Consider the following 23,002-nt stretch of genomic DNA (forward strand, 5'->3'; position numbering starts at 1 on the left):
CTCGGCTCTGCGCGGCTCCGCGGCGAGGGCGGCGGCGGGGGCGCCCGGGGGCAGCTGCAGCATGCGGAGCCCCCGGGCCTGGCCTGGCCGCGCCCCGCCCCCTCCCCGCCGATCCGCCCGCCCTTTGTCCCCCGCGGCCGCCGCCCGAGCCGCCGCCGCCGAAGCCGCTTTCTCTGTCTCGCTCTTTTCCTCCGCCCCCCGACCACACCCCCTTAAAGGGCCAGCCCCGCTTCGGGCCCCTCACCCCAACCCCGCCTCTGGGGAGGGTCTAGTCAGCAGAGGAGTCGGGGTCTGATTGTCCGTAACCCCCTAATTTAACCTTCTGGCCCCAAACCCAGGCGATCTAGGCATCCAGTATCAGGAATGGTACGTCCTCCAGGACCCGGTCCTCATCGGACCTTTTCTTATTCTGTTCTCATTGAGATAAGAACAGGGGCTACCTAGGCTTGGAGTGAGATGGGCACTGTGGCAGGGCGGGGGCCCAAGCAGGAGACGTGGGAGACTCTGCTATCTGGGGAGACTCTGATAGCTGGGTCCTACCACCCTTGGCCAGCAAGGGGCGAGCGGGCTTCCCCGCGCTGACCCACACGTGGACCGGGCTCTCGGGGGTGGAGGAATGGAAAAGGCGGCAGACGCTGTCCAGGTGTCCGGACGCCCTTCGGGAAGGTGTTCCATGCCCTTTACGGAGAAGGCTGGGTGTGTGTGGGGGGGCGTGCAACTGGCCTCCTGACTTGAAGAGCCAGACCCAAGGCAGCCACCGCCCACCCGCCGAGATGGCGGCCGTGCGGGGATTGTGGGAAATGTAGTCCGTACTGGGCCCGCGAGGCCGCCCCTCGCCGCGGGGGGCCGGGGAGCGCAAACTTGGCCGGGCTGGGCTGGGCTCAGCCCGAGCTGCCGGCAACCTGATCGAGTACAAAGCGGGGGAACTCCCACAGAAGGTGGGGAAGCGGGACGTACGACAATCAAGGTAATTAATAATAGCCGCTGACCCGGAACCCAGAATGAGCGTTTATCCAGACCACTGTCGAGAGCGAGCTAAGCCAGCAACGGACCGACACGTTTGTGTCTTTCCACAATGTCCGAATTTATTGAATAACAATAAATTCACAAGCTGCATCTATTTCCTCGGCTTTAATTCACCAAGTACTCCTGATTTCATTTGGTATTCGTGGCCATTGGTAACCACAGGTTCTTTTATTCCAATTTTAATTGATATTAACTCAATGTCATACATTACACCTCACATAACGACATGTGTGGGTGACGAATGGGTAGAAAAGGTTAGGAAAGCCTCTTGAGCATAGAGAGGCTGCAGGGTTCAAAGTACTCTGTATCAGGCAGAGAGAGCTGTTACAGATGCAAGGAAAAGTCCCTGCAGGGAACCCCATAAGCAGTTTTGGGAACCTGCAGGGAAGCAGGTAAGTGCAGAGCTGTTCAGGGCTGAGTTGTCCGATGCAAGTCCAGGTGGCAAGCTGTTTCCAGTGTCAGTTTGAAATGGGCCAAAGCCCAGAGACACAGGTGGAGGCACTTCACTGTGCCAGTTCTCCTGGATGAGGCTTGTGATGAGTACCAGGCACACATCTCAGTGGGGTGTTCCTTCTTTTATATGATCCAGGTGAGGGGGGGTTACATTTAGTGTGATTAATAAGCTCGTATATCAAGTTTTTTAAATATGGTTTGGATACACCCATGTGTCCATGTGTTCCTGATTTAATTTGATAAGTTCATAGGTAGCAATCTTTTATTTGCATAAATAGTTATTTATCAGTCTGCCTCATGGTTTATGCTGGATGGATGATGGTTATTTACTTGTGCAAACAAGATGAAGAGTTATTCTGCCTTAGCATTTGCACTCAAAATGCAGCAAACTGCTGTTGTATAAAATGGAGTCACTCAGGGTAAGCACAGGCCTGAAAGCTACTGTTCCATACAATATGGAGTCACTCACAGCAGGGCCCAGCCTGATCTCCACCCCCACTCATTTGGTTCCACTGCAGGGCATGGCACTCACTTTCCTGCGGCTCCTCACCCCACAGGTCCTCTGTGCTCTTAAGCAGGCTATTCATCTGTTCTCTCGCTCTGATTTTCTGTATCTTTTAATTGTCTCCTTCATTCATTTGTTGTCTCTCTTCCATTTCTAATTTGTGAGCTCCTGGGGCTCAGAGCTCTGTAGACTTCATTTACTAAAGCCCAGGCTTGGGTCAGCCTGTGCCTCCTCAAAGCCACATTTTCTAGGAAATTACTTGCTCCCTGCAGAACCCCAGCACCTCAAAGTGTCAGACCAGGCAGCTCCACCTTATTGACTGAACAAATGACTGAGTGAAAGAATGGTACAAACTAAATAGGAAAGTTAAATTCCATTCAACACCATAGAGGTTAAGTCACAGGGTTAGGGAAAGGGGGAGTAAGATTTTTGAGCCCGGGCTGTGTAACTCACGCTGCTTCTATGCAGGGTCTCTACTCATTCCCCTCCTCCCCCCTGGATGCTACCTAACAAGGTCTTACAGCTCCATCTCAGACTTCCATAGCTGAAAGCTCACCCTCTTTAGTCCTCAACAAAGTCTCGGGTTTCCAAAAGCAGTAAGTCCTGGCCCCTACACACACCATTTTTCTGGATGCTGGAGGCAGAAGCCCTCTGAGCAGGTGGGTTCAGAGAGGGGTAGAGATTGGCCCAAGCTCACACAGATATTGCTGCCTCTAAACTTGAACCCAGGACTTTAGGCTTTTTCTTCATTCTATAATTGGAGAGCAGTAATAGAGAACAGAGGAATGGTGTGTGTGTGTGTGTGTGTGTGTGTGTGTGTGTGTGTGTGTGTGATGAGGTGGACTTCTTGCTGAGCAGGGGGGAGCAGGCTCCAGAGCACAGTCCAGGGGAATCATAGAGTGGGAGTCCCCTCTCTCCCCAGCCTATCCCCCGGCTGGCTTAGTGGCCCTTCAGCAAGACTGCAGACACTGGGAACACTGACCCGTGGCTCTTGCTGGTTAGGCAGGACCTGCCCACCCGCAGCCTGGCCTCCTGCTCCAAGCCTGGCCTGATGGGACAGTCACTTTACCCATATCCAAGTGCCCCACTGTGCTCCACCTTACACTACCAGGACAGGTGAGCTCTTCCTGAATCCCAGCATTGATTGGGGTCTTGGGGTCCTCAAGGATAGAGGGAAGGACACACTTGAATGGCCCCCAACTCCATCCCACAGCTCTGCCCCTGAGCACTGACCTGCCCTTTCTTCTCCCCCTTAGGGATGATGTAAAGGTCACAGTTCAGTCCAAGTGTCAGGCCCCTTTCTGAGGCATGCCTTTCCTGCCTTTCCCTCTGGCCACCTTCTGTGCCATCCCCAGATTCCTGTGGCCTTCCCTGTCCATCTAGTTTTTTCTCATGACCACCTGACCAGGGCACAGGGTGCAGATGGGCATGCTGGCCTACTGCCTTCTTGGAGGCAGTTCTGCCCTGCCCAGCATCCTGGCCTGCAGTGGAAGGACTGAATTAAAATCCTGGCTCTGCCCACTAGGCTGAGAGGTAGTGGGCAAGTCACTCACCTCCCCTGCGCCTCCTCGGGCGTCTGAGTGTCCTGACCTCCCTGTAGTTGGTGGCCTAGAGCTCAGTGCTCAAGTGCCTGCATCCCAGCCATGGCTTGACTGCCTTGCTTTCTCACAGGGCCCTCCAGCGACTGGAGTGTGTGGCTGCTCTCATCCTTCCAGCCTCAGGCTCTGGCCTCCCAAGTCCCACCCCTCCCAGGATTCTGGCCCCTTCCCACCAAAGTGCAGCTAAGGCTGCTTGCAGCGCCTTGATGAAGCAAAGGCTCTGGGGAGGGTCCAATGGGTTAAGACTGCTCCCTTAATCGAGGGTAGAGGCCAGAAGGGCTGCCTTTCTTCCACCATTACTGCTTGCTGAGAAACCCCATTACCATTACCAAGGATGGAAAAAAAATGTCCAGGAGGAAAGAGGCCTCTAATGGGTGGCTGCCCTGGCCTCAGGAGACTGAGGGTGGGGGGAGAAGAGGCCCTGGCCCTGCAAACAGCTTCCACCCTGTTTTCCAAGGACTGCCGTGGGATGCTTCTCTGACGGCCCCTTGCCTGAGGCCTAGGGTCAGACAGGGTCTGAGGGTTCGAGGATCGCTTGTCCTGGAGCTGCTCTTTCCTCCTTCCTCCCTAATGCCCCCATAACTTTCCACTCTTTGAATTCATGCTGCTTGTCTCTACCTCCCACCCATGTTTCATCTCCTGATGGTTCTTAGCTTCTGGACAAAATGAATGACACACGGAGAGATTCAGTTCCACTGTTTGAGAGCACTGGACTTGAACCCAGGCCCATGGGACAGAGGCCAACTTCCACCCTGCAGGGTTCTGTTCTCCCTATGAGATTGGGTGGTCCCTGGGTCTCTGAGGGAGATGCTTGTGGAGCCCTGGTGAGAGAGGACAAGGATCACAGGTCCTGCCCCCCTTTCCTTGTCTCCTGCAGGGCAGCAAGTAGAGGCGGCAGGCAAGTCAGAAAGTCAGAGGTTGAACTCCTCCAAGGAAGCTGTATAATCTTGGGTAAGTCCCTTCCCCTGTCTGGGCCTCAGTGGTAATCATAATCATACCCCACGGGGCTACAGCCAAAGGTAAGGAGATTCAGCCAACATGGTGAGGATTTGGAGGACAGTACCAGGCTCCCCGGAGGGTCTGGAAGTCTTGGGTACAGGGGCCTGCAGGGCAGCTCCTCCTTGGCTGACCCCTCCTCCCCCAGAACAGCTCTAACTCTTTCTGGGTTTCTAGGTGACTTGGCTGGCCCCTCTGGATGAGTTCTACTTTAAACCTGCTGCTGCTGCCGCCTCTGTATTGGGGGGGCTCCCACAGGGGCCCCCAGGCAGGAGCCCCCCCAGCCAAGCCCTGCGGGAGGGGCTGCAGTCCCCACCCAGCCTAGTGCCCATGTGCCTTCCTCTTCCCTTCCTCCCATCGCTGGAACGCTGGAACACAGATTTCAGGGCACCTGCTGTGGGCCAGGCACTGGAGAGTCCCTCCTTTGGTGGCATCCATGCGGCTTCTGGCCCCTCTGGGCGAACGACCAGCCTTCACATAGCAGTTTTCAGTCTAGAGGCCCTTGGGGACAGGCTTTGGTCATAGGGTCAGCAGCACAAGGAGGCTGTACTGTAAGGCCAGAATGTCTGGGTCCTCAAAGGAGGTGGCAGGTGCCGAGCATCCTGGGGCTAGGGACGGGGGAGGGGCGCCTGCCTGCGGGAGGCCCATTAGCCAGCTAAGTGCTCCCAGGGAGGGGGGACCTAGCTGCAGCAGGAGGAGCTGAGACGAAGTGAGGGCGGGAGTAGGGTGGGGGTCGCGTTTCCTGCACTCAGCTAAATGCGACAGGAGCTGAGCCGGGACAAGGCCCTGCGACCCCCGGTCCATGTCCTGCCCTCCACTAGTACTTCTGTCATCTCCAACTCAGAACCCTCGTCGGCCTGACTGCCCATCTTAAGCAGCGTCCTCAATTGCACCCCAACAGCCCCGTGGTCCCAATCACCTTCCCCTCACGCCAGGTTCCCGCAGACAAAGGTCCTGCCGAGCCTGCCACTAAAGACCCCCCCCCCGCCGCCCCCATCCATGTCTGCTCCTGCCCCATCCCCCCTGGCTGCAGTCGCCGCCCCAGCCGCCAGGGGGCGCCGACGCAGGGCGGGCGCGCCAGACGAGGTGGGGAGGGGGCGGTGCCTCCCGGCGGGGCGGGGCGGGGGCGGAGGCGGGGGCGGGGCCCCGCCGCCGAGGCTCCGGTCGGTCCGGGACAGACTGGCGGGCGGGCAGGCGCTGACGCCGCGGGATTGGAGCGGGCCGCGCGGGAGCGCGCGGAGGGAGCAGTGGCGCCGTCGGTCCCCGTCGGGGCTCCGTGGGTCCCCGAGTCGTCCCTGGCTGGGCCATGGCGGGCGCCAGGCCCGGCGTCCACGCGCTGCAGCTGGAGCCGCCCACCGTAGTGGAGACCCTGCGGCGCGGGAGTAAGTTCATCAAATGGGACGAGGTAAGTGCCGCGGCCGCCTGCTCTGTCCAGATCCGGGGACTCCTTCATTCACGCTCAGTCGGATGCCGGGGATCCGCACTCCAAGCCTTGTCTGCCCACGCCGCCCCCCGCCCCCCATTCCAGCCTAGCTGCACTCCGGAAACTTGAGTCCCTGTCGTCCCCGTAATGAAGACTGTCCCCCCAGCCCAGTCCCTCAGCTCTGATAAATTGGTGTCTCCACTCCTAGTGGAGACTTTGAACCCCAATAAATCCCGTCCCCTCTGCACTCGCCCTTTCCCACCCCTCCCTGCCAGACTAATTCTGTTTTCCCGATCCCGGTCCCCAGACCCCTGCGTGTCGCTGGAGTCCCCGGCCGGCCCAGGGCATCCTCATTCTGGGTGGGTGTCGCAGGGACCCTCTCTTCCCGGGGCCGTGGCCTGAGCAATCCTTTTCCATTCATCACTTTTCTTTCTCTCCCGCCTGGCACCCCTGCGCCCTGCTGCTTGCTCCGGTGGGAGCACAAGTCACCCCCTAGTGGAGACTTTGCCCCCCAAGTTCCTCCACCCCAGGAGAACTTTGCTCCCCACTCCTTAGTTTGGGGACTTTGAACCCCAATAAATTCCAGCCCCTCTTTTCTACCTGCCCTGCCTCTAGTGCTTCCCAGATGCCCAGGCGCCCACCTGCGGCTGCCTATCCTAATTCTGAGCTCCACCCACGTTTTCATACTGTCCCCTCCTATGTCCCCTGGGCCCCTCCTCCCCAGGGCGTCCACCGTGCGGCCAGAGCTTCCTTGCTATTCCTTCCCAGTCAGGCCACAGGCCTGGAAGACGCTGGGTTCCTTTCCGGCTGGGTGGGGCAGGCGGGGGAGCTGGGGGGAGGGGCTGGGGGCGTGGCCTCAGCGGCAGGTGTGCCGGCTAGGGGTGCCAGGGCACCCTCGGCGCGGGGAGACCCCCTCCCCCCAGGCCAGCCTGAAGGGAAAAGTTTCTCCTTTTCCTTGCAGTGTGATAAATCCAAATAAGGAAGTGGGAACCGGGAAAGGGCCCTGGGGGTGGGGTGGGAGTGCTGACCAGGGCTTGGGACTGGACAGCAAGGGGCCTGCACAGGCCACCAGACCTCTGGAGAGGGACTTCATGGGGAGCCTGAGGGCGGTAGCCACAGAATTCTCCCTCATCGCTGTACTGGAGGGCCTTAGCCCCTGGGCAGTGTTGGGAATCCCCAGGAGGGAACTGGGGCCTGGTGCCAGGGTTGCACACTGGTGTGGGAGGACCATACAACCCAAAGGCTTGGGGGTCCACAGTCCCCCTGGTCCCCAGATCAGTCGCTTTTCTTTGTAAGCAAAGCATGCATGGGCGGGGCTGGTTCAATCCCCATTCTCCAGAAGAGGAGACTGAGGTCTGACAGGAGGCTTAGTCCAGGCCTCACTGCTGGGGTTGGGGCTAAGACCAGGAGCTGGCAGTCGTGCAGGAGCCTTGGCTCCCTGTTTCCCGGGTCATAGGACTCTGGAACTGTACTGCCTGCAAATCTGGGCTCCTTTTTTTTTTGGGGGGGGGGGCGGGTTTTGCTATGTAGCCCAAGCTGCCCTTGAACTTTTGATCCGCCTTCCTCAGCCTCCTTGGCGTTAGGGTCTCTTCTTGACCTTGGGTAAGCCATAGCCTTCCTATGCCTCAGTTTCCTTGTGTAAGATGGGGTGAAATGGTACATCTATTTCAACTTTGAAGGGTTGTTAGGAGGCCAAAGTGGGCTCCTGGATATTAAGTGCTTCGAAGTGCACCTGGCACAGAGTGGGATTGTGAACCATTGTATGTTTGGTGACAGGATTGTCCTCTTCTGGCTGGAGGCACATTCTTCTGGTTAGCCACCTGGCCACTCCAGCCCTAGCTGAGTCTCAGCTCTTTTTTTTTTTTTTTGTGAGACTGAGGTTTGACCTCAGAGCTTTGAGTTTGCAAAGCAGGCGCTTCACTACTTGAGCTACACCTCCAGTCTATTTTGTACTGGTTATTTTGGAGATGGGGTCTCTTTGCTGAGACTGGCCTCAGACTGTTTTCCTCATGATCTCAGCCTCCCAAGTAGTTAGGATTGCAGACGTGAGCCACTGTCATCGGCGAGTCTCAGCTCTTGAGGACACCTCTCTGTCTGCTGGTCCTGAGTCACTTGGGGTGGCTCTGGGAGTGTGCCAGGGACTGGGCCCTCAGCAAATGGGGATGTTGGCTGCTGGCTTCCCTCCCTTTGCTGGTCACAGGGCTGTTCGGGAGACGATGGAGCTCACTGCTCAGTCCTGCTGTGGACCCTTTGGCTTCTGTAGGATGTTGGTAGGCCTAGAGGCCATGAGGATCTGAGGTGCAGGGTGCTGGATGATGCACTTTGTGGCTGATTGGGTGGCTGGCCAGCCATTGTGGGGCCCCAAGGGACACAGAAGAGCTATAGGGTGAGACGTTCAAACCCTCTGCCTTTACCCCATAAACATTCTAATCCTCATGGAGCTCTCAGGACTTGTGGGGAAACTGACCCCAGGATGGGGTTGGGGTCTCCCCAGCAGGCAGCTGGATTTTGTGGGTAGAGAAGGAAGGCAAGGATGGCCTACCACAGAGAACAATGCAATGAAAGCTGGGAGCTGGGGAAAAAGTAGCTAGTGGCCCATGTGACAGAATCATAGGGCACAGAAGGTGAGGCTGGGAGGGGCCTTGGTGCCAGAACACTGAATGTTACACTGAGGACCTCGTCTTTGTCCTAAGGAGAACCTATAAGCTGGGTGAGGCTTTCTTTGGGCTCATTGGCAGAAATACTGGGATAGAGCACTAGAGGGGGTCCAGGGTCTAAGCCTGCTGCAGCCCTCTCTCCCTGAGCCTTGTTGTCCTGTGCTGTCCCCAGGAGGCCTCCAGTCGGAACCTGGTGACTCTGCGTGTGGATCATGATGGCTTCTTCTTATATTGGACGGGACCCAACATGGTGAGGGCAGATGCTGGTATGGTTGGCTCAGGCCTGGGCCCCTGTTGGAGACCCCCCCTCTGCCCGCCCCTCCCTGTACTGGAAGTGGGGCCCAGCTGCTGGCTGACCTCTCCCAGGCTCCCCAGACAGGAAGTGCTATGGGCGGGGGCTGAGGCTGGGGCCACAGCCAGGGGGTGACCACTCCCTGGCCTGAGTGGGGAGTTTGGGGGCTCCTGTTCTAGCCCTGCAACCCTCCTTTGGCATCTGGTTTCCCCAGGAGGTGGACATACTAGACATCAGTTCAATCAGGGACACACGGACAGGTCGCTATGCCCGCCTGCCCAAGGTAAGTGATGGGATCTGGGACTGAGGGACAAGGCTGTGAGGAATAGGACATACTCTTCACCCTTGGCTCTCACTACTTAGGACCCTAAGATTCGGGAAGTCCTGGGCTTTGGGGGCCCTGATGCCCGCCTGGAGGAGAAGCTGATGACGGTGGTGGCTGGCCCAGACCCAGTAAACACCACATTCTTGAATTTCATGGCCGTGCAAGATGACACAGTCAAGGTGGGCTGGGACTGAGGGACCACCCAGGGGAATGGCTGCCTCATTTTCTGGGCACCTACTATTCCAAGCTATTCTCTGACTTACTGTGCACCAGATCCCATTCTGGGTGTGGGCTGTGGCTGGGCCAGTCCCGCTGCCCCCTGCTCACATTCTCCCCCGATATTGCCTGCACCCTCCCAGGTCTGGTCCGAGGAACTGTTCAAGCTCGCTATGAACATTCTGGCGCAGAATGCCTCCCGGAACACCTTCCTTCGCAAAGCGTGAGCTCTGGCCCACCCCAGGGGACAGTGGGGGTTCAGGGGGCCCCTCCCAGGCTGTGACCCTGCACCTGCCTCCCCAGATACACAAAGCTGAAGTTGCAGGTGAACCAGGATGGCCGGATTCCTGTCAAGAAGTGAGCATCCCTCTCCCCACAGCATCTTCTCTCCTGACCCAGCCTTTGACCTTTGCCCCCCCCCACTGACCCTGACCCCTCCCGCTCACATCAGCATCCTGAAGATGTTCTCAGCAGACAAGAAACGGGTGGAGACTGCGCTGGAGTCCTGTGGTCTCAATTTCAACCGGGTGTGTAGGCCAGGGGTAGTGGTGGAACAGGCTTGGATCTGGATGTAGGCTCCCTCTCCTCTGGGGCTCGTTGACCCTAAGTTCACCCCACACTCCTTCACCCTCAGAGTGAGTCCATCCGGCCTGATGAGTTTTCATTCAAAATCTTTGAGCGGTTCCTGAACAAGCTGTGTCTGCGGCCAGACATTGACAAGATCCTGCTGGAGATGTGAGAGGGCTAGGCCCATCCCTCCCCGACCCCCACATCTTCTCCCCAACCCCCACATCTTCTCCCCTGTCCCCATGCTCCCCTGTCCCCATGCTCCCCTGTCTGACTTCTGCTTAGTGTGCCTAGCAAGAAGGGGCGCTGGCAAATAGGTCCCAGAGCACTGAGGGGAAAGGAGGGGACCTCCCCATGATGTGTCCATGCTCAGAGCAGAGGTTTTTGTAGCTCTGTGCCAATCTTTGCCAGGGTTGGTTTAATCAACCCACCCCACAGATGAGAACCAAGAGGCTCAGGTGCATTGTGGGGCCTGCCTGAGCCACACAGCAAGCGAGGGCTGAAGTGTGTTGGATCCAGAGTCTGGAAGCACAGTGTGGTGGGCTGAGCGTTTAGCGGCTGACAGAGCCAGAGCCAGAGCCAATGCCAGCTCATCTGCTGCCCTGACAACCCCGAAGGTGGAGCTGAGGCCCAGAAGGGACAGCAACTTGTGGAGGCTGGAGCTAGGCGACTCCTCCTCCCAGGGTGAGGGTGTGGCATGGATGGGGTGGGGGTGAGGCTCCAGCCTGGCCAAGCATCTGGGTCCCTCCAGAGGTGCCAAGGGCAAGCCATATCTGACGCTGGAACAGCTCATGGACTTCATCAACCAGAAGCAAAGAGACCCAAGACTCAACGAGGTGCTATACCCACCCCTGCGGCCCTCCCAGGCCCGGCTGCTCATCGAGAAGTATGAGCACAACAAGCAGTTCCTGGAACGCGGTGAGTGCTGGGGGCACGGGAGGTGGGGGTGGCTGAGGAGGGCTCAGCTGACCTGCTAATGCCCACCTCCAGACCAGATGTCCATGGAGGGATTCAGCTGCTACCTGGGAGGGGAGGAGAACGGCATCTTGCCGCTAGAGGCTCTGGACCTCAGCATGGACATGACCCAGCCTCTGAGCTCCTACTTCATCAACTCCTCACACAACACCTATCTCACGGGTAAGCAGGAGGGGCGCACCAGCACCCGTGCTTTCTGTCCGTTGCCTCTGGTCCTTGCATTGCCTTGCTCTTTCGGTTCTTGTTCATCAGCCAGTGCTGGAGAGGGGGCCAGGGAACAGAGAGCCTGCTCCAGGAACAGGTGTCTCTGTGGGTTGGATCCCAGGGATATTGGGAAGGGGCTGAGGGCACACAGCTGGGGTTGTGGAGAGATAGCCTGTGCAGAGGCCTGGGCAGGAGACTGCTTAGTGGGGTCAGAAGGGACTGGGGGAGTGTAACTCAGTGATAGAACTCCTGCCTGGCATGTGCAGGAGCCTAGGCTCAATCCCCAGCACTGCCAAGAAATTGAGGCAGAAAGATGAAAGGAGGCCAGGGGGCAAGGTGGGACACGGGCTGGGGACAGATACATGGAGAAAGAGGTCCAAAGAGGGAGGCAGGGCCAGAGGCAGGCCTAGAAGACCTCTGGACTCATTCTGAGTGGGACAGAGGCTTTTTGGAGGGCACAAAGCAGGGGAGGGGAAGTAACCTGGTATGTTTTTAGAAGGCTGACGCCAGGTACTCTGTAGACAGTGGATGGGAAGCAGGAAGCCTGCAGTCGGTCCCCCAGGCAGGAGATGGTGAGGCCAGGGCAGAGACGGGCACAGGAGTGGAGACAGGGAGACCCTGGAGAGGTCCTGGGCAGCTGTGGAGGCTGTTGGGAAGAGTCCATGTGTTCAGGATTGGGGGCAGGTGGGAGTTGGGTATTTATCTGAGAGATGATGAGCCTCGGAGGAAGAGCCAAAGTGGCTGTGAGCATCGGCACATGCCAGCTCTGTGTCTGCCTAGTGTGGACACCATGGCTGGAGGCTGGAGGCAGGATGCAGGCCCTACCCCGGGGGCTCCTGACTCCATAGTGAGTGAAGGAGTGGCAGGGCTGGCCAGCTTGTGGCAGGGCTGGACTGGGCTGTGCAGGGGCTTTTGTGCCCCAGCTGCCTGGCTCAGCACAGAGCAGGGGTGGTGATGGGGCTGGATCAGAATGGTGACGCAGCTTCACCCCCAGCGGGACAGCTGGCCGGGACCTCGTCTGTGGAGATGTACCGCCAGGCATTGCTATGGGGCTGCCGCTGTGTAGAGCTGGACGTGTGGAAGGGGCGGCCCCCGGAAGAGGAGCCCTTCATCACTCACGGCTTCACCATGACCACTGAGGTGCCACTGCGTGACGTGCTTGAGGCCATTGCTGAGTCTGCCTTCAAGACCTCGCCCTACCCTGTCATCCTGTCCTTCGAGAACCACGTGGACTCGTGAGTGGATCCTGTCCTGGCAACCTCAGATATGATGGGGGACCCCTGAGGGACCCAGGCACCTCCTTCCACTATATTCTGGTGACCTTCGGCCCCGGGAACCCCCACCCACCCTGTGGGCCTCTGACCTGCCCTGCCCCAGCTTCCCCCAGGAGCCTCTGACCTCTGGCCTTGGCCCCACAGGGCAAAGCAGCAGGCCAAGATGGCTGAGTATTGCCGCTCCATTTTCGGGGACGCGCTGCTTATTGATCCACTGGACAAGTACCCGGTATGGGGGCTTAGAGCTAGGGAAGGGCATGTGAGGGTTGAGAGTCCTCAGCAGACCCTGACCTGTCCATGCCCACCCAGCTGGCTCCTGGCGTCGCCCTGCCCAGCCCACAGGACCTGATGGGCCGCATCCTGGTGAAGAACAAGAAGCGGCACCGGCCCAGCGCAGGCGTCCCCAGCAGTTCCGTGCGCAAGCGGCCACTGGAGCAGAGCAACTCGGCGCTGAGCGAGAGCTCCGCCGCCACTGAGCCCTCCTCACCCCAGCTTGGTATGGCCCACCTAACCTCTCACCTTACCCCCCAGCTGCTGCACCTCTTGGAGTCCGACTCCACCCACCTGGCCCCCCACCACCTTGTGCTGTGTGTGACCCCAGCACACACACCTCACCCAGCTCCATCCAGCCAAAGACCCCTCATTCCCCACCCTCACAGAGCCTGTGCCCCAGCCAGGGTTGGGCTCTGAATTCTGAACTCTGCCCTCAGTGAGCATCCTACCTACACTTCGGGTGTGACCTTCAGGCCCCTGACTCGTTTTGTGATCCCTACTGACTCTACCCAACCCAGTGGTTATAATTTCAGCTGTCCTTTTACCCTGTCACTCTATTGAGGTTCCTCTTCATCTGACCCCTGCTCACCTCACTGAGGCCTCCATTGGGTATGGCTCTGACTGAAGCTGACCTATAACCCTATCCTGTCATCATTTACTCCACTGTTAAGGCGGTTATATCCCAGTTCCTGACTTCTTGTCTTTTTGTTCTCTATAACTCTGGACCTTCACCTTTGACCTGTGACCCCCCCCCCCCCGAACTACCTCTGCTTTTCATGCCATCTGACCCTGACTCTGCCCTCTTGCCAGGCCACTGCCCTAAGAGTACCCATGGCTTCCCTCCGAGCTGCCTTCACGCCTACTAGGCATAACTCTTGGGCTTTCTCAGCAGCACTGATGTGTGGTCCTCACCTCTGACCCCTGACCTCTTGTGCCTCTGTCTTCTGTAGGGTCCCCCAGCTCTGACAGCTGTCCAGGCCTGAGCAATGGGGAGGATGTGGGGCCTGAGAAGCCCAGCCTGGAGCCCCAAAAGTCTCTGGGTGAGGAGGGCCTGAGCCGGGGTCCTGATGCTGACCGTGAGGATGAGGAGGAAGAGGAGGAAGAGGAGGAATCAACAGACCCCAAAAAGCCAACCACAGATGAGGTCAGGTGAATAGGCGGGCAGGTGGGGGGAGGTTTGCTGAGCACCAGCTGGTGTCAGGAGTGCGCTGGGCGTTGGGTCTGGCCGTGAACTGGGTGGATGTTATCCTGCTGTCCTGGAGCTTGGTGTGTGGGGAGGGCCTTCAATAAACAGGCACTAGGGGAGTGGCTCAAGTGGTAGAGCACCTGCCTAGCAAGCGTAAGGTCCTGAGTTCAAACCCAAGTACTGCCAAAAAATAAAAACGAACAGGCATAGAAATGAGTGTAGTTGCGCTCATGATGTTGACCAGGGAAGAGTGAGTTAGGGTGCAGAATTGGAGGGTAGGGCGAGTCACCTGAGCAGAGAGGTTGGGGTAGGCAAACCTGAGGAAGTGGGAGCACCACGTGCTAAGACTGGGTGGCAGGAGCAGAGTGCAAGAAGAGGGGGCCAGTGCAGGAACACCAAACATGGCTAACCCTGAGTTTCGGGCTGCAGGGCACAGCCAGCAGTGAGGTCAACGCCACTGAGGAGATGTCAACACTCGTCAACTATATTGAGCCAGTCAAGTTCAAATCCTTTGAGGCTGCTCGAAGTGAGTGGGGCTGGGTGACGAGGGCTAGATGGAGGGCAGAGCTTGCCTCTCTGAGCTCCGGCAGGTCTGACACCTTCCCTCCACCCACCCCAGAAAGGAACAAGTGCTTTGAGATGTCCTCCTTTGTGGAGACCAAGGCCATGGAGCAACTGACCAAGAGCCCCATGGAGTTCGTGGAGTATCCTCCCAGGCGCTGTGGGCAGGGGACGGGGTGGGATGCTCGTGGGTGTCTCACTTAAGCCATCTGCACAGGGGCCTGGCCTTGCACACCTGGCACAGGGTTTGGGCAACTCTGGACTGTGTTGGGACCTAGCTAGGCTGAAAAGCAGGGGCAGAGGTCAGCAGGAACAAAGATTTTCAGGGGGTGGGATTCACAGGTACTGGGCTTACAGGGGGAGGAGGCCCATAGGGTGGCACTGGTACCCGTGTGACCCTGACTGCCAACCTCAGATACAACAAGCAGCAGCTCAGCCGCATCTACCCCAAGGGCACCCGTGTGGACTCCTCCAACTACATGCCTCAGCTCTTCTGGAATGTGGGCTGCCAGCTCGTCGCACTCAACTTCCAGACGCTGGGTGAGTCCCCAGTGCCTTGACCCTGACCTCCCACCTTCTGTCTTACTGGCGTTCCTTTTTTTTTTTTTTGTGGTACTAGGGATTGAACTCAAGGCCTCATACTTGACAGAGGGTGCCTTACTACTTGAGCCATGCCCCTAGCCCTTTTGCTTTAGTTTGTTTTTCAGATAGAGACCCTATCTTTTATTCAGGGTCAGCTCTGGGCTGTGATCCTCCTACTTCTGCCTCCAGAGTAGCTGGGATTACAGGCGTGCACCACCATGTCCAGCACCTAATCCCAGATTCTGAAACTAAACCCAGACATTGACTGATGCTAGACCTTTCACCTATCTACTCTCCTGGATCTTGGCCCTGAGCTATTTGATTCCACCTCTGACTCTGGCCCTTGAACTCCACCCGACCCCTGATGATTCTTGGCCTCATCTCTGCATGGCACTGTCTGCCTGACCCCTGACCTCACTTGGCCCCTGCCTGACCTTTGCCCTGCCATGTCACCTCCAGATGTGCCCATGCAGCTCAACGCAGGTGTGTTTGAGTACAATGGGCGTAGCGGATACCTGCTCAAGCCTGAATTCATGAGGCGTCCGGACAAGTCCTTTGACCCCTTCACCGAGGCTATTGTGGATGGCATCGTGGCTAATGCCCTGCGGGTCAAGGTGGGGCCTAGGAGGGCTCGGGTCAGGGGCATCCTGGGGGTGAGACTCAGCAGCCACCTCACCCACCTTGGCTCACCCACTCCAGGTGATCTCAGGGCAGTTCCTGTCGGACAGGAAGGTGGGCATCTATGTGGAGGTGGATATGTTCGGTCTCCCTGTGGACACAAGGCGCAAGTACCGCACACGGACGTCCCAGGGGAACTCGTTCAACCCTGTGTGGGATGAGGAGGCCTTTGACTTCCCCAAGGTGAGCTGGGCTCTGCGCCCACCCCAGAGCAGGAAGAGCAAGCCAGATCTGCCTGGGCTCTCGTGTGGGGAAGCAGGAAGCAGAGATGCTGGTGGCAGGAGAGGAAGGAGGTTGTCGGGACCTCCCAGGTGCTGACCTGTCCCAGGGTCAGGACCTCTCTGGGTGAGAGAAGGACAGACAGGGAGGTCCCACTGACCCAGCCTGCCTTACCCCTGAGGCAGGAAGTGCTTGATGACTCCTGCTGCCCCGGGGAGCCCAGCTCCCCAGCTGGGCTGGGGCTGTCCTCAGTCCTAGGCTCATGGCTCACTCTGTTGCTGAGGTGGCAATGACCTGACCTGTCTCATTGTGGCCTGAGGGGTCTGTCTGCTTATGCTGGCCGTGGAGGTGTGGATCAGTTAGCAGCTCAGTGTTGACAGTGTGCCATGGTCAGCATTGGTTAGCCTGTCCCGTCTGAGGGTCTGCGCTGAGTGTTAGGCCTTGATGGCTGTGGCATGGCAGCCCCTGTGGCCCTGGCTCCTTTCTGTGACTGAGCACAGTCTGGGCCCCTAGGTGGTGCTGCCCACACTGGCTTCACTTCGCATTGCAGCCTTTGAGGAGGGCGGCAAATTTGTAGGACACCGGATCCTGCCTGTGTCTGCCATCCGCTCAGGTGAGGCCATGGGCTCTGGGCAGCTCCAGGGGTGCTGTAGGGACTTAGCCAGGCCCATCCAACTTTTCCCTTCTGCCCACCCAGGATACCACTACGTCTGCCTGCGAAATGAGGCCAACCAGCCGCTCAGCCTTCCAGCCCTGCTCATCTATACCGAGGCCTCAGACTACATCCCCGATGATCACCAGGGTGAGCTGGAGTGGGCAGGCTGGGGCCCAGCCAAGGAGGGAGGAGAACAAGGCCAGCACATGGGCCCGGGGGTGGGCGAGCCAAGTAGCCTGAATTCAGGGTGGTAAATACCCCCAAGGGTCTGCGGCGCTTCACTGAGACTGGTGGGTTGCAGAGGGTGCGGTTTGGTTTTGTCTGAGCCCCTGCCTTCTGCTCCCCCAGACTATGCAGAGGCCCTGATCAACCCTATTAAGCATGTCAGCCTGATGGACCAGCGGGCCAAGCAGCTGGCCGCCCTCATTGGAGAGAGTGAGGTGAGTCTGGTGTCCATGGGGGCAGGCCTGGGAGGGTTCGGGCTTGCCTGGATGCTGGGGCCCGGTGGACGCCATGCTGTGGGCATGGAGGTGTGTGATGCTGCTAGTTAAGGCTGACCTGCCTGCACCACCCTGACCTCCAGTGAGGTCCTCCAGCTCCTCAGTCTGAGCTGGTTCAGTGCCTTGTTGCAAAGCCCGACGCCAGGCATTCCCTACCACTGGCTCTGCCTGCAGAGCCTGTCCCCTTTCTCCATTCTTCCGTCTCACCCAAACCAGGCAGTGAAGCCAAGTGAATACGGAATGCCCGCTTTCCCGGGCTCCCGGGCGGGTATGAGCTCTGTCACTTCCAAGGTTCCTTGGATCCTCCCAGGCCCCACTTTGGTCCACCATCCCCCATGTAGAACGGGACACTAAGGCCATGGGCTGCTTGTGGGGGATGGCTCAGCTCAAAGGGACCTGCCTGGGCCTCCAGCGCATTCTGTCTCCACTGCCTGGGCCTTTCTGCTACAGTACCCTGTGCTGGGGTTTCTGGTTGCTTGCTGGGGATTGAACCCAGAGCCTCACACCTGATAGGCAAGCACTTTACCACTGAGCCACCCTGCAGCCCCAGCCGCAGGCTGGATCTGAAGGAGCTAGAAACCACTCATTTGCATTGGAGAGGCTTCAGGTCAGACCTGGACTGGAAATTCTCCACTTCCAAGCAGGGTCAAAGCCAGGGGTTCAGGGTCAAAGCCAGCCACTTCACCAGGGCACTTTGAGGGCATGGAAGCCTTTCAGCCATGGGGCCTAAGAGCCAGGAAGAGGTAGAAGCTCCCGTGGGGAGGGGTCAGGAGTAGAGGTTCAGCCACACATCCAGACTCAGTCCCCATGGGGCTTGTGGCGGACGGGAAAGAGACAACTGCAATTAGGGCTGTGCTGAGCTGTTAGTGGGAGAGGCTGGTGCCCACTCTGTGGTCGTTTCCTTCACTGATTTAATCAGGAGCTGAGCAGTGAGGAGGATGAGCAGCTGGGCAAGGATGCAGGGAGACGGAGGATTCTTGGCACTAGGCCAGACCTTTCCAGAACCATCCGGGCGTTCCTGAGCACAAGCATGGGGCCTGGCCTCACATAGTCTTTCCTTCCTGGGGAGGGAAGGGACAGGGTTTCCGGGGGCTTCTTTGTACCTGTATTCTCATGCAGGTTCATAGAACAGGAGTGTGGTAGTCAAGCTGAGACATCTGGCAGGGGTGGGTGGAGCCCTGGGAGGATGGTTCTAGAAAGAGTATGTATTCTGCTTTCTACCCCTGCAGGCTCAGGTTGACCCAGACACCTGCCAGGAGACCCAGTCTCAGCAGCCTGGGTCCCAGCTCTCCACAAACCCCACCCCTAGTCCATTGGACACCAGTCCCCGTCGGCCCCCAGGCCCTGCCACCTCCCCCGCCAGCACCTCCCTTAACAGCCCAGGTAAGGGGCAGGTTGGTCTGGCGGGTGGGGCAGAGGGGAGGCTCTCCACCCCCGCACGGCTCCCAGCTGCTCACCATAGCTCTGCTCTCCAGGGCAGCGGGATGACCTCATCGCCAGCATCCTCTCAGGTAGGGGTGGGGCCCAGTCTGGGGGCGGGGCCACCTGGTGGGAGGGGCCCCTCCTACCTCCCCCCTGCCTATTTTGCTCTGGCTGGCAGAGGTGGTCCCCACCCCGCTAGAGGAGCTCCGAGGCCACAAGACCCTGGTGAAGCTGCGGAGCCGGCAAGAGCGAGACATGCGGGAGTTGCTCAAGAAGCATCACAGGAAGGCTGCAGCCCTCACCCGCCGGTTGCTTGATGGCCTGGCCCAGGCCCGGGCTGGGAGCAGGTGCCGGCCTGCACCAGGTGCCCTGTGAGTGTTTCCTGGCCTGTTGCTGCACACATTGACAGGAACATCGGATGTGGTGTGTGCGTGTGCATGTGGTCCCCCTGCTGGGATGGCATGGGGCACAAGGAGCGCAGATGAGTCCCCACTGAGACCACATTCTTTCCCCTGGGAGTGACCCATCTTTTAAAGTCCCCCACCAGAAGCAGTTGCCATGTCAGGCTCCCTAACTAACGGTGCAGCTGCTGGCCCTAGTGGCTTCCTGGTTTGCATAACAGATCTCACCTGGGTGACGGCTCCCCACTGTCCTCTCCTGCCATGGATCTCACATCACTCAGAAGGGTCTTCCCACAGGGATGGGGCCGCTGATGCGAAGGATGTGAAGGAGGAGGAGGAAGAGATGAAGCAGTATCGAGAGTTCCAGAACAGGCAAGTGCAGAGCCTGCTGGAGCTGAGGGAGGCCCAGGTGAACACAGAGGCTGAGCGGAAGCTGGAGCACCTGAAACAGGTGAGGTGCATGTGGTGGCCAGGGAGCCTGCTTTCTTTTTGTTTTTGTTTGGGAGACTGGCTCCTGTGTAGACCTGTCATCGGCCCTTTTACCTCCTGGCTGCCCATGTCCCCAGGCTCAACAGCGGTTCAGGGAGGTCGTCTTGGATGCACATACAACTCAGTTCAAAAGGCTGAAGGAGATGAATGACAGGTAGAGGCGGAGGAGCTTAAGTGGGTGGGGCAGGGCCTCCTGGTCTCAGGAAGAGGACAGGACCCCCTAGTCCTGCCTCTGACCTCAACCTCCGGCTGTGGTGCTGCAGGGAGAAGAAGGAACTGCAGAAGATTCTGGACAGGAAGCGCCACAACAGTATCTCAGAGGCCAAGACAAGGGAGAAACACAAGAAGGAGGTGTAAGAGTGTCAGGGCCTGGAGCCTTTTGGGTGCTGGGGTGGCAAGGTGGGTACCTGGGCACTGAGCCCATCCCACCTTGCTCCTGTAGGGAACTGACTGAGATCAACCGGCGGCACATCACAGAGTCAGTCAACTCCATCCGACGGGTGAGCGAGGCTCCTGGACCACCCTTCCTTCATTTAGCAGAAACCCATCTCCAGGGCTGGTGGAGTGGCTCAAGTGATAGGGTGCCTGCCTAGCAAGCATGAGGCTATGAGTTCAAACACCAGTACTGCCCAAAAGAAACCCATCTCCATGCCTGGGGCTTCTAGAGCCTTCCCTTGGGACCAACAGCCCCTGGTGCATCATAACCGAAGGCAGCTGTGCCCTATGGTTTTGAAGTCCATGGGCCTGGTCATCTCAGAACCCCAGGAACCTTCACTCACCTGATTTCTGTGCCAGCCAGAGCCCTGGGGCCCTGGCCCTCCCTCAGCTGAGCCCTTGCCACCCCACAGCTGGAGGAGGCCCAGAAACAGCGGCACGACCGCCTGGTGGCCAGGCAGCAGGAGGTTCTTCAAGAGCTGACAGAAGAGGCCATGGCGGTGAGGCCATGGAGGAGGCGGGTGGGTGGGCAGGGGCTGGGTTGCCTGGCCTTGGTGATGACACTGTCCTCCTCCCACAGCTGCTGGCCCAGTTGGCCCAGCAGTGTCAGGAGCAACGGGAGAAGCTGCCCCAAGAGGTCCGTCGAAGCCTGCTGGGCGAGACACCGGAGGGGCTGGGGGATGGGCCCCTGGTGGCCTGTGCCAGCAACGGCCACACGCCCCGGAGCAGTGGGCATCTGTCTGGCGCCGACTCAGAGAGCCAGGAGGAGAACACGCACCTGTGAACTGGCTGAGCAAGAGGTGGCCACAGGGCCAGGGTGGGCACTGGGGCAGAGAGCAGGAGGCGAAAACACTAATGCTTTGTTTTTTTTAACTTTTCATCTTTAGAAATTTTATTTTTTTAAACCTGGGGCTAAGGCCCTACACTAACTCCCCTCATTCACTTTCCTGAGGCTCCACCAGTCTCCAGCCCCTCCTTCTGAACCTCAAGTCTAGGGAAGGGCCTGGGTTGGGGCCCTGTCCCCCACGAATGATACCCACACCCCAGATGGGTGTGTTTCCCTCCGTTCCTAGAGAGCACAGGTGGTAATCTGGAGCTCTGCAAAGTAGGGGTCACATCCTCTCTCCATTCTTTGGGTTTTTTTTTTTTTTTTTTTTTACATGAATAAAAGTGGATTTCAGGGACCCTGTGTGCAGTGTGGATTGGGGTAAGAAGACTTGGGCCCAGGTCTGGCTCTGCCACTTCCTCTGGGACCTCAGTTTCCTCATCTATAAAATGGGCTGTGACCCTGTAGCCAGGCCTCTAGCAAAGGGTTGTTGGGTTTGAACTTTTCCCTTTTGCCCAGAGCCTGCAAGTGACCTTCCTAACTCCCAGAGGAGGCTCTGGTCTCCCCAAGGTTTTCCTCTTCTGTGCTCTATGCCCCCAGCCCTAGTCCTGGCTTCTTGTCATCACCCTCCTCCCTCCTGGGTGCTCTCTGTCCCCCTTCGAAGCTCAGGTCTTGCTTCAGTAAGATGGCTCTGACCCCACCCCCCTTTTTGTTGCAGTACTACAGTTTGAACTCAGGGCCTACAGTTTGAGCCACTCCACCAGACCTTTTTTGTGATAGGTTTTTCCAAGATAGGGTCTCACAAACTGTTTGACCAGTCTGGCTTCAAGTTGCGATCCTCCTGCTCTCTGCCTCCTGAGTAGCTAGGATTACGGGTCTGAACCACTGGCCCCCCGCCTCCTTCCCCCTCCAGCCCAAGTGCCCAACATCCTCCCTGCAGCTGTTAAGGCTGTTTGGACTGGCTAGGTGGAGCCTTGGTGGGAAGGGAGGCTGACTATTGCAGACATCACAAGAACTGGAACACTAAATGTCTCTCTCATCCCTGTGAGGGAGATGTTCTGCCTGTTTTACAGATGAGAAAACTGAGGCCCCAATGGAAGCCACGCATGTCCTGGAGGCAGAGTGGTCTGGACTCTGGCAGACTGTCTGCAGCCAGTTTGGAAGACCTGCTCCATGTCTGGGACAAGCGTGGAGCTGCAGAGACCCCAACGGCACAGACCCCACAGTTCAGTTGGGGCACTGGGCCCTGCAGCAGGGTCAGGCTGGCACCTCTTCAAGGCCTCTCCCAGCTTCCTGGCTTTGGGGCCTGGCTGCTCCCTTCTCGCAGGAAGGCAGCCTCTTATCTGGGCTTATCTCCTGCCAATGAAGTGTTTTCTTTGCTTTGTTTTTGCTGCAGCCTCAGGCAAACAGATGGGGTGAGGAGGCTAGAGAAAAGGTGGCCAGAGTAGGGCCGTCCCAGGGCTGGGATTTCAGCCCTGGGCCCTTCTTCAGTTAATACCATTGCCCAAGGCTTCCTCCTCCAGCTGTCATCCTTGTCCTGCCCCCAAATCTGCCTGATCTCCTGTCTCATGTCCAGGGCTCTGGATAGTGGACTCGCCTCCTTACTGGTGGGCCTCCACTTACCCAGACACTCCATGTGGATTCCTGACTCTAAATATGTAGCTAAGCGCCAAACTTGCAGGCGTGCTTTGGAGCCCCTCAGAAGCCTGGCCTCCTTTGCTCTCTCGACTTTTCCTCGTCCACTCCTCAGCAGACAATGACTCTAACTCATCTTCCTGCATCCGCCCCTCCCCAGCTCCGGGAAGCGTCACCGAGCTTGGGGGCGCTTTTCATCTGTACACCTAGCACGAAGCACTGGTCTGGGCGATTGGGCGCCAATAAATCTTTTGGATCTGAGCTCTGCTCCAGGTCCCCGCGCGAAGCCTCTCCGTTCCCTAGCGATCGCGCCGCCCCCGCCCTGCGCGCCCTGCCAGGTCCCTGAGCAGCGCTGGCTCCAGGCCGGCCACACAGTAGCAGCTCACAAGGACTGACCCAAATAGGAGCAAATGACCCCCCCTGGGGAGCCGCGCTGGCTGGGGTTGCAGAGCGCAGAATTCCAGCGGCCGGCCGGGCTGCGGCTCCCAATTACCATATTAGAGATAAGAGCCTGGCGGTCCCTGGGGTCCGGCTCCCCTCCGCCTCCTTGCAGCCCAGCAGTCCTGGCTCCTCTCGCCGCTTTGACCCCATCTTGGTCTCTGTTCTTGGATGTCACCCCAGAAGAGCCT

General features: G+C 58.3%; 1 protein-coding gene across 3 annotated transcripts; it reads left to right on the plus strand.

The window, feature by feature from the left end:
* The first annotated feature begins 811 nt into the window (after nucleotides 1-811).
* Plcb3 (phospholipase C beta 3) lies at nucleotides 812-22,634 on the plus strand. 3 transcript variants are annotated; one of them, XM_074048376.1, is made up of 32 exons: nucleotides 812-967; nucleotides 4,460-4,533; nucleotides 8,831-8,908; nucleotides 9,165-9,233; nucleotides 9,314-9,454; nucleotides 9,635-9,714; nucleotides 9,795-9,848; nucleotides 9,943-10,018; nucleotides 10,126-10,226; nucleotides 10,810-10,976; nucleotides 11,049-11,195; nucleotides 12,232-12,472; nucleotides 12,656-12,740; nucleotides 12,821-13,007; nucleotides 13,735-13,928; nucleotides 14,400-14,496; nucleotides 14,590-14,674; nucleotides 14,947-15,071; nucleotides 15,573-15,727; nucleotides 15,813-15,974; nucleotides 16,524-16,623; nucleotides 16,708-16,812; nucleotides 17,014-17,105; nucleotides 18,395-18,548; nucleotides 18,641-18,676; nucleotides 18,766-18,958; nucleotides 19,286-19,439; nucleotides 19,555-19,631; nucleotides 19,741-19,830; nucleotides 19,920-19,977; nucleotides 20,326-20,412; nucleotides 20,493-20,715. In XM_074048376.1, the coding sequence occupies exons 3-32, from the start codon at nucleotides 8,906-8,908 to the stop codon at nucleotides 20,694-20,696; spliced, it is 3,519 nt and encodes a 1,172-aa protein (XP_073904477.1). In that variant the 5' UTR covers nucleotides 812-967; nucleotides 4,460-4,533; nucleotides 8,831-8,905; the 3' UTR covers nucleotides 20,697-20,715. The 3 variants fall into 3 exon arrangements, with proteins under 3 accessions (XP_073904477.1, XP_073904473.1, XP_020014648.1); XM_074048372.1 differs by lacking the exons at nucleotides 812-967; nucleotides 4,460-4,533 and adding exons at nucleotides 5,743-5,983; nucleotides 21,812-22,634 and having other exon boundaries at nucleotides 20,493-20,712; XM_020159059.2 differs by lacking the exons at nucleotides 812-967; nucleotides 4,460-4,533 and adding an exon at nucleotides 5,744-5,983.
* Nucleotides 22,635-23,002: the final 368 nt, after the last annotated feature.

Source organism: Castor canadensis, chromosome 1 (assembly GCF_047511655.1).
Source record: "Castor canadensis chromosome 1, mCasCan1.hap1v2, whole genome shotgun sequence".
NCBI lineage: Eukaryota > Metazoa > Chordata > Mammalia > Rodentia > Castoridae > Castor > Castor canadensis.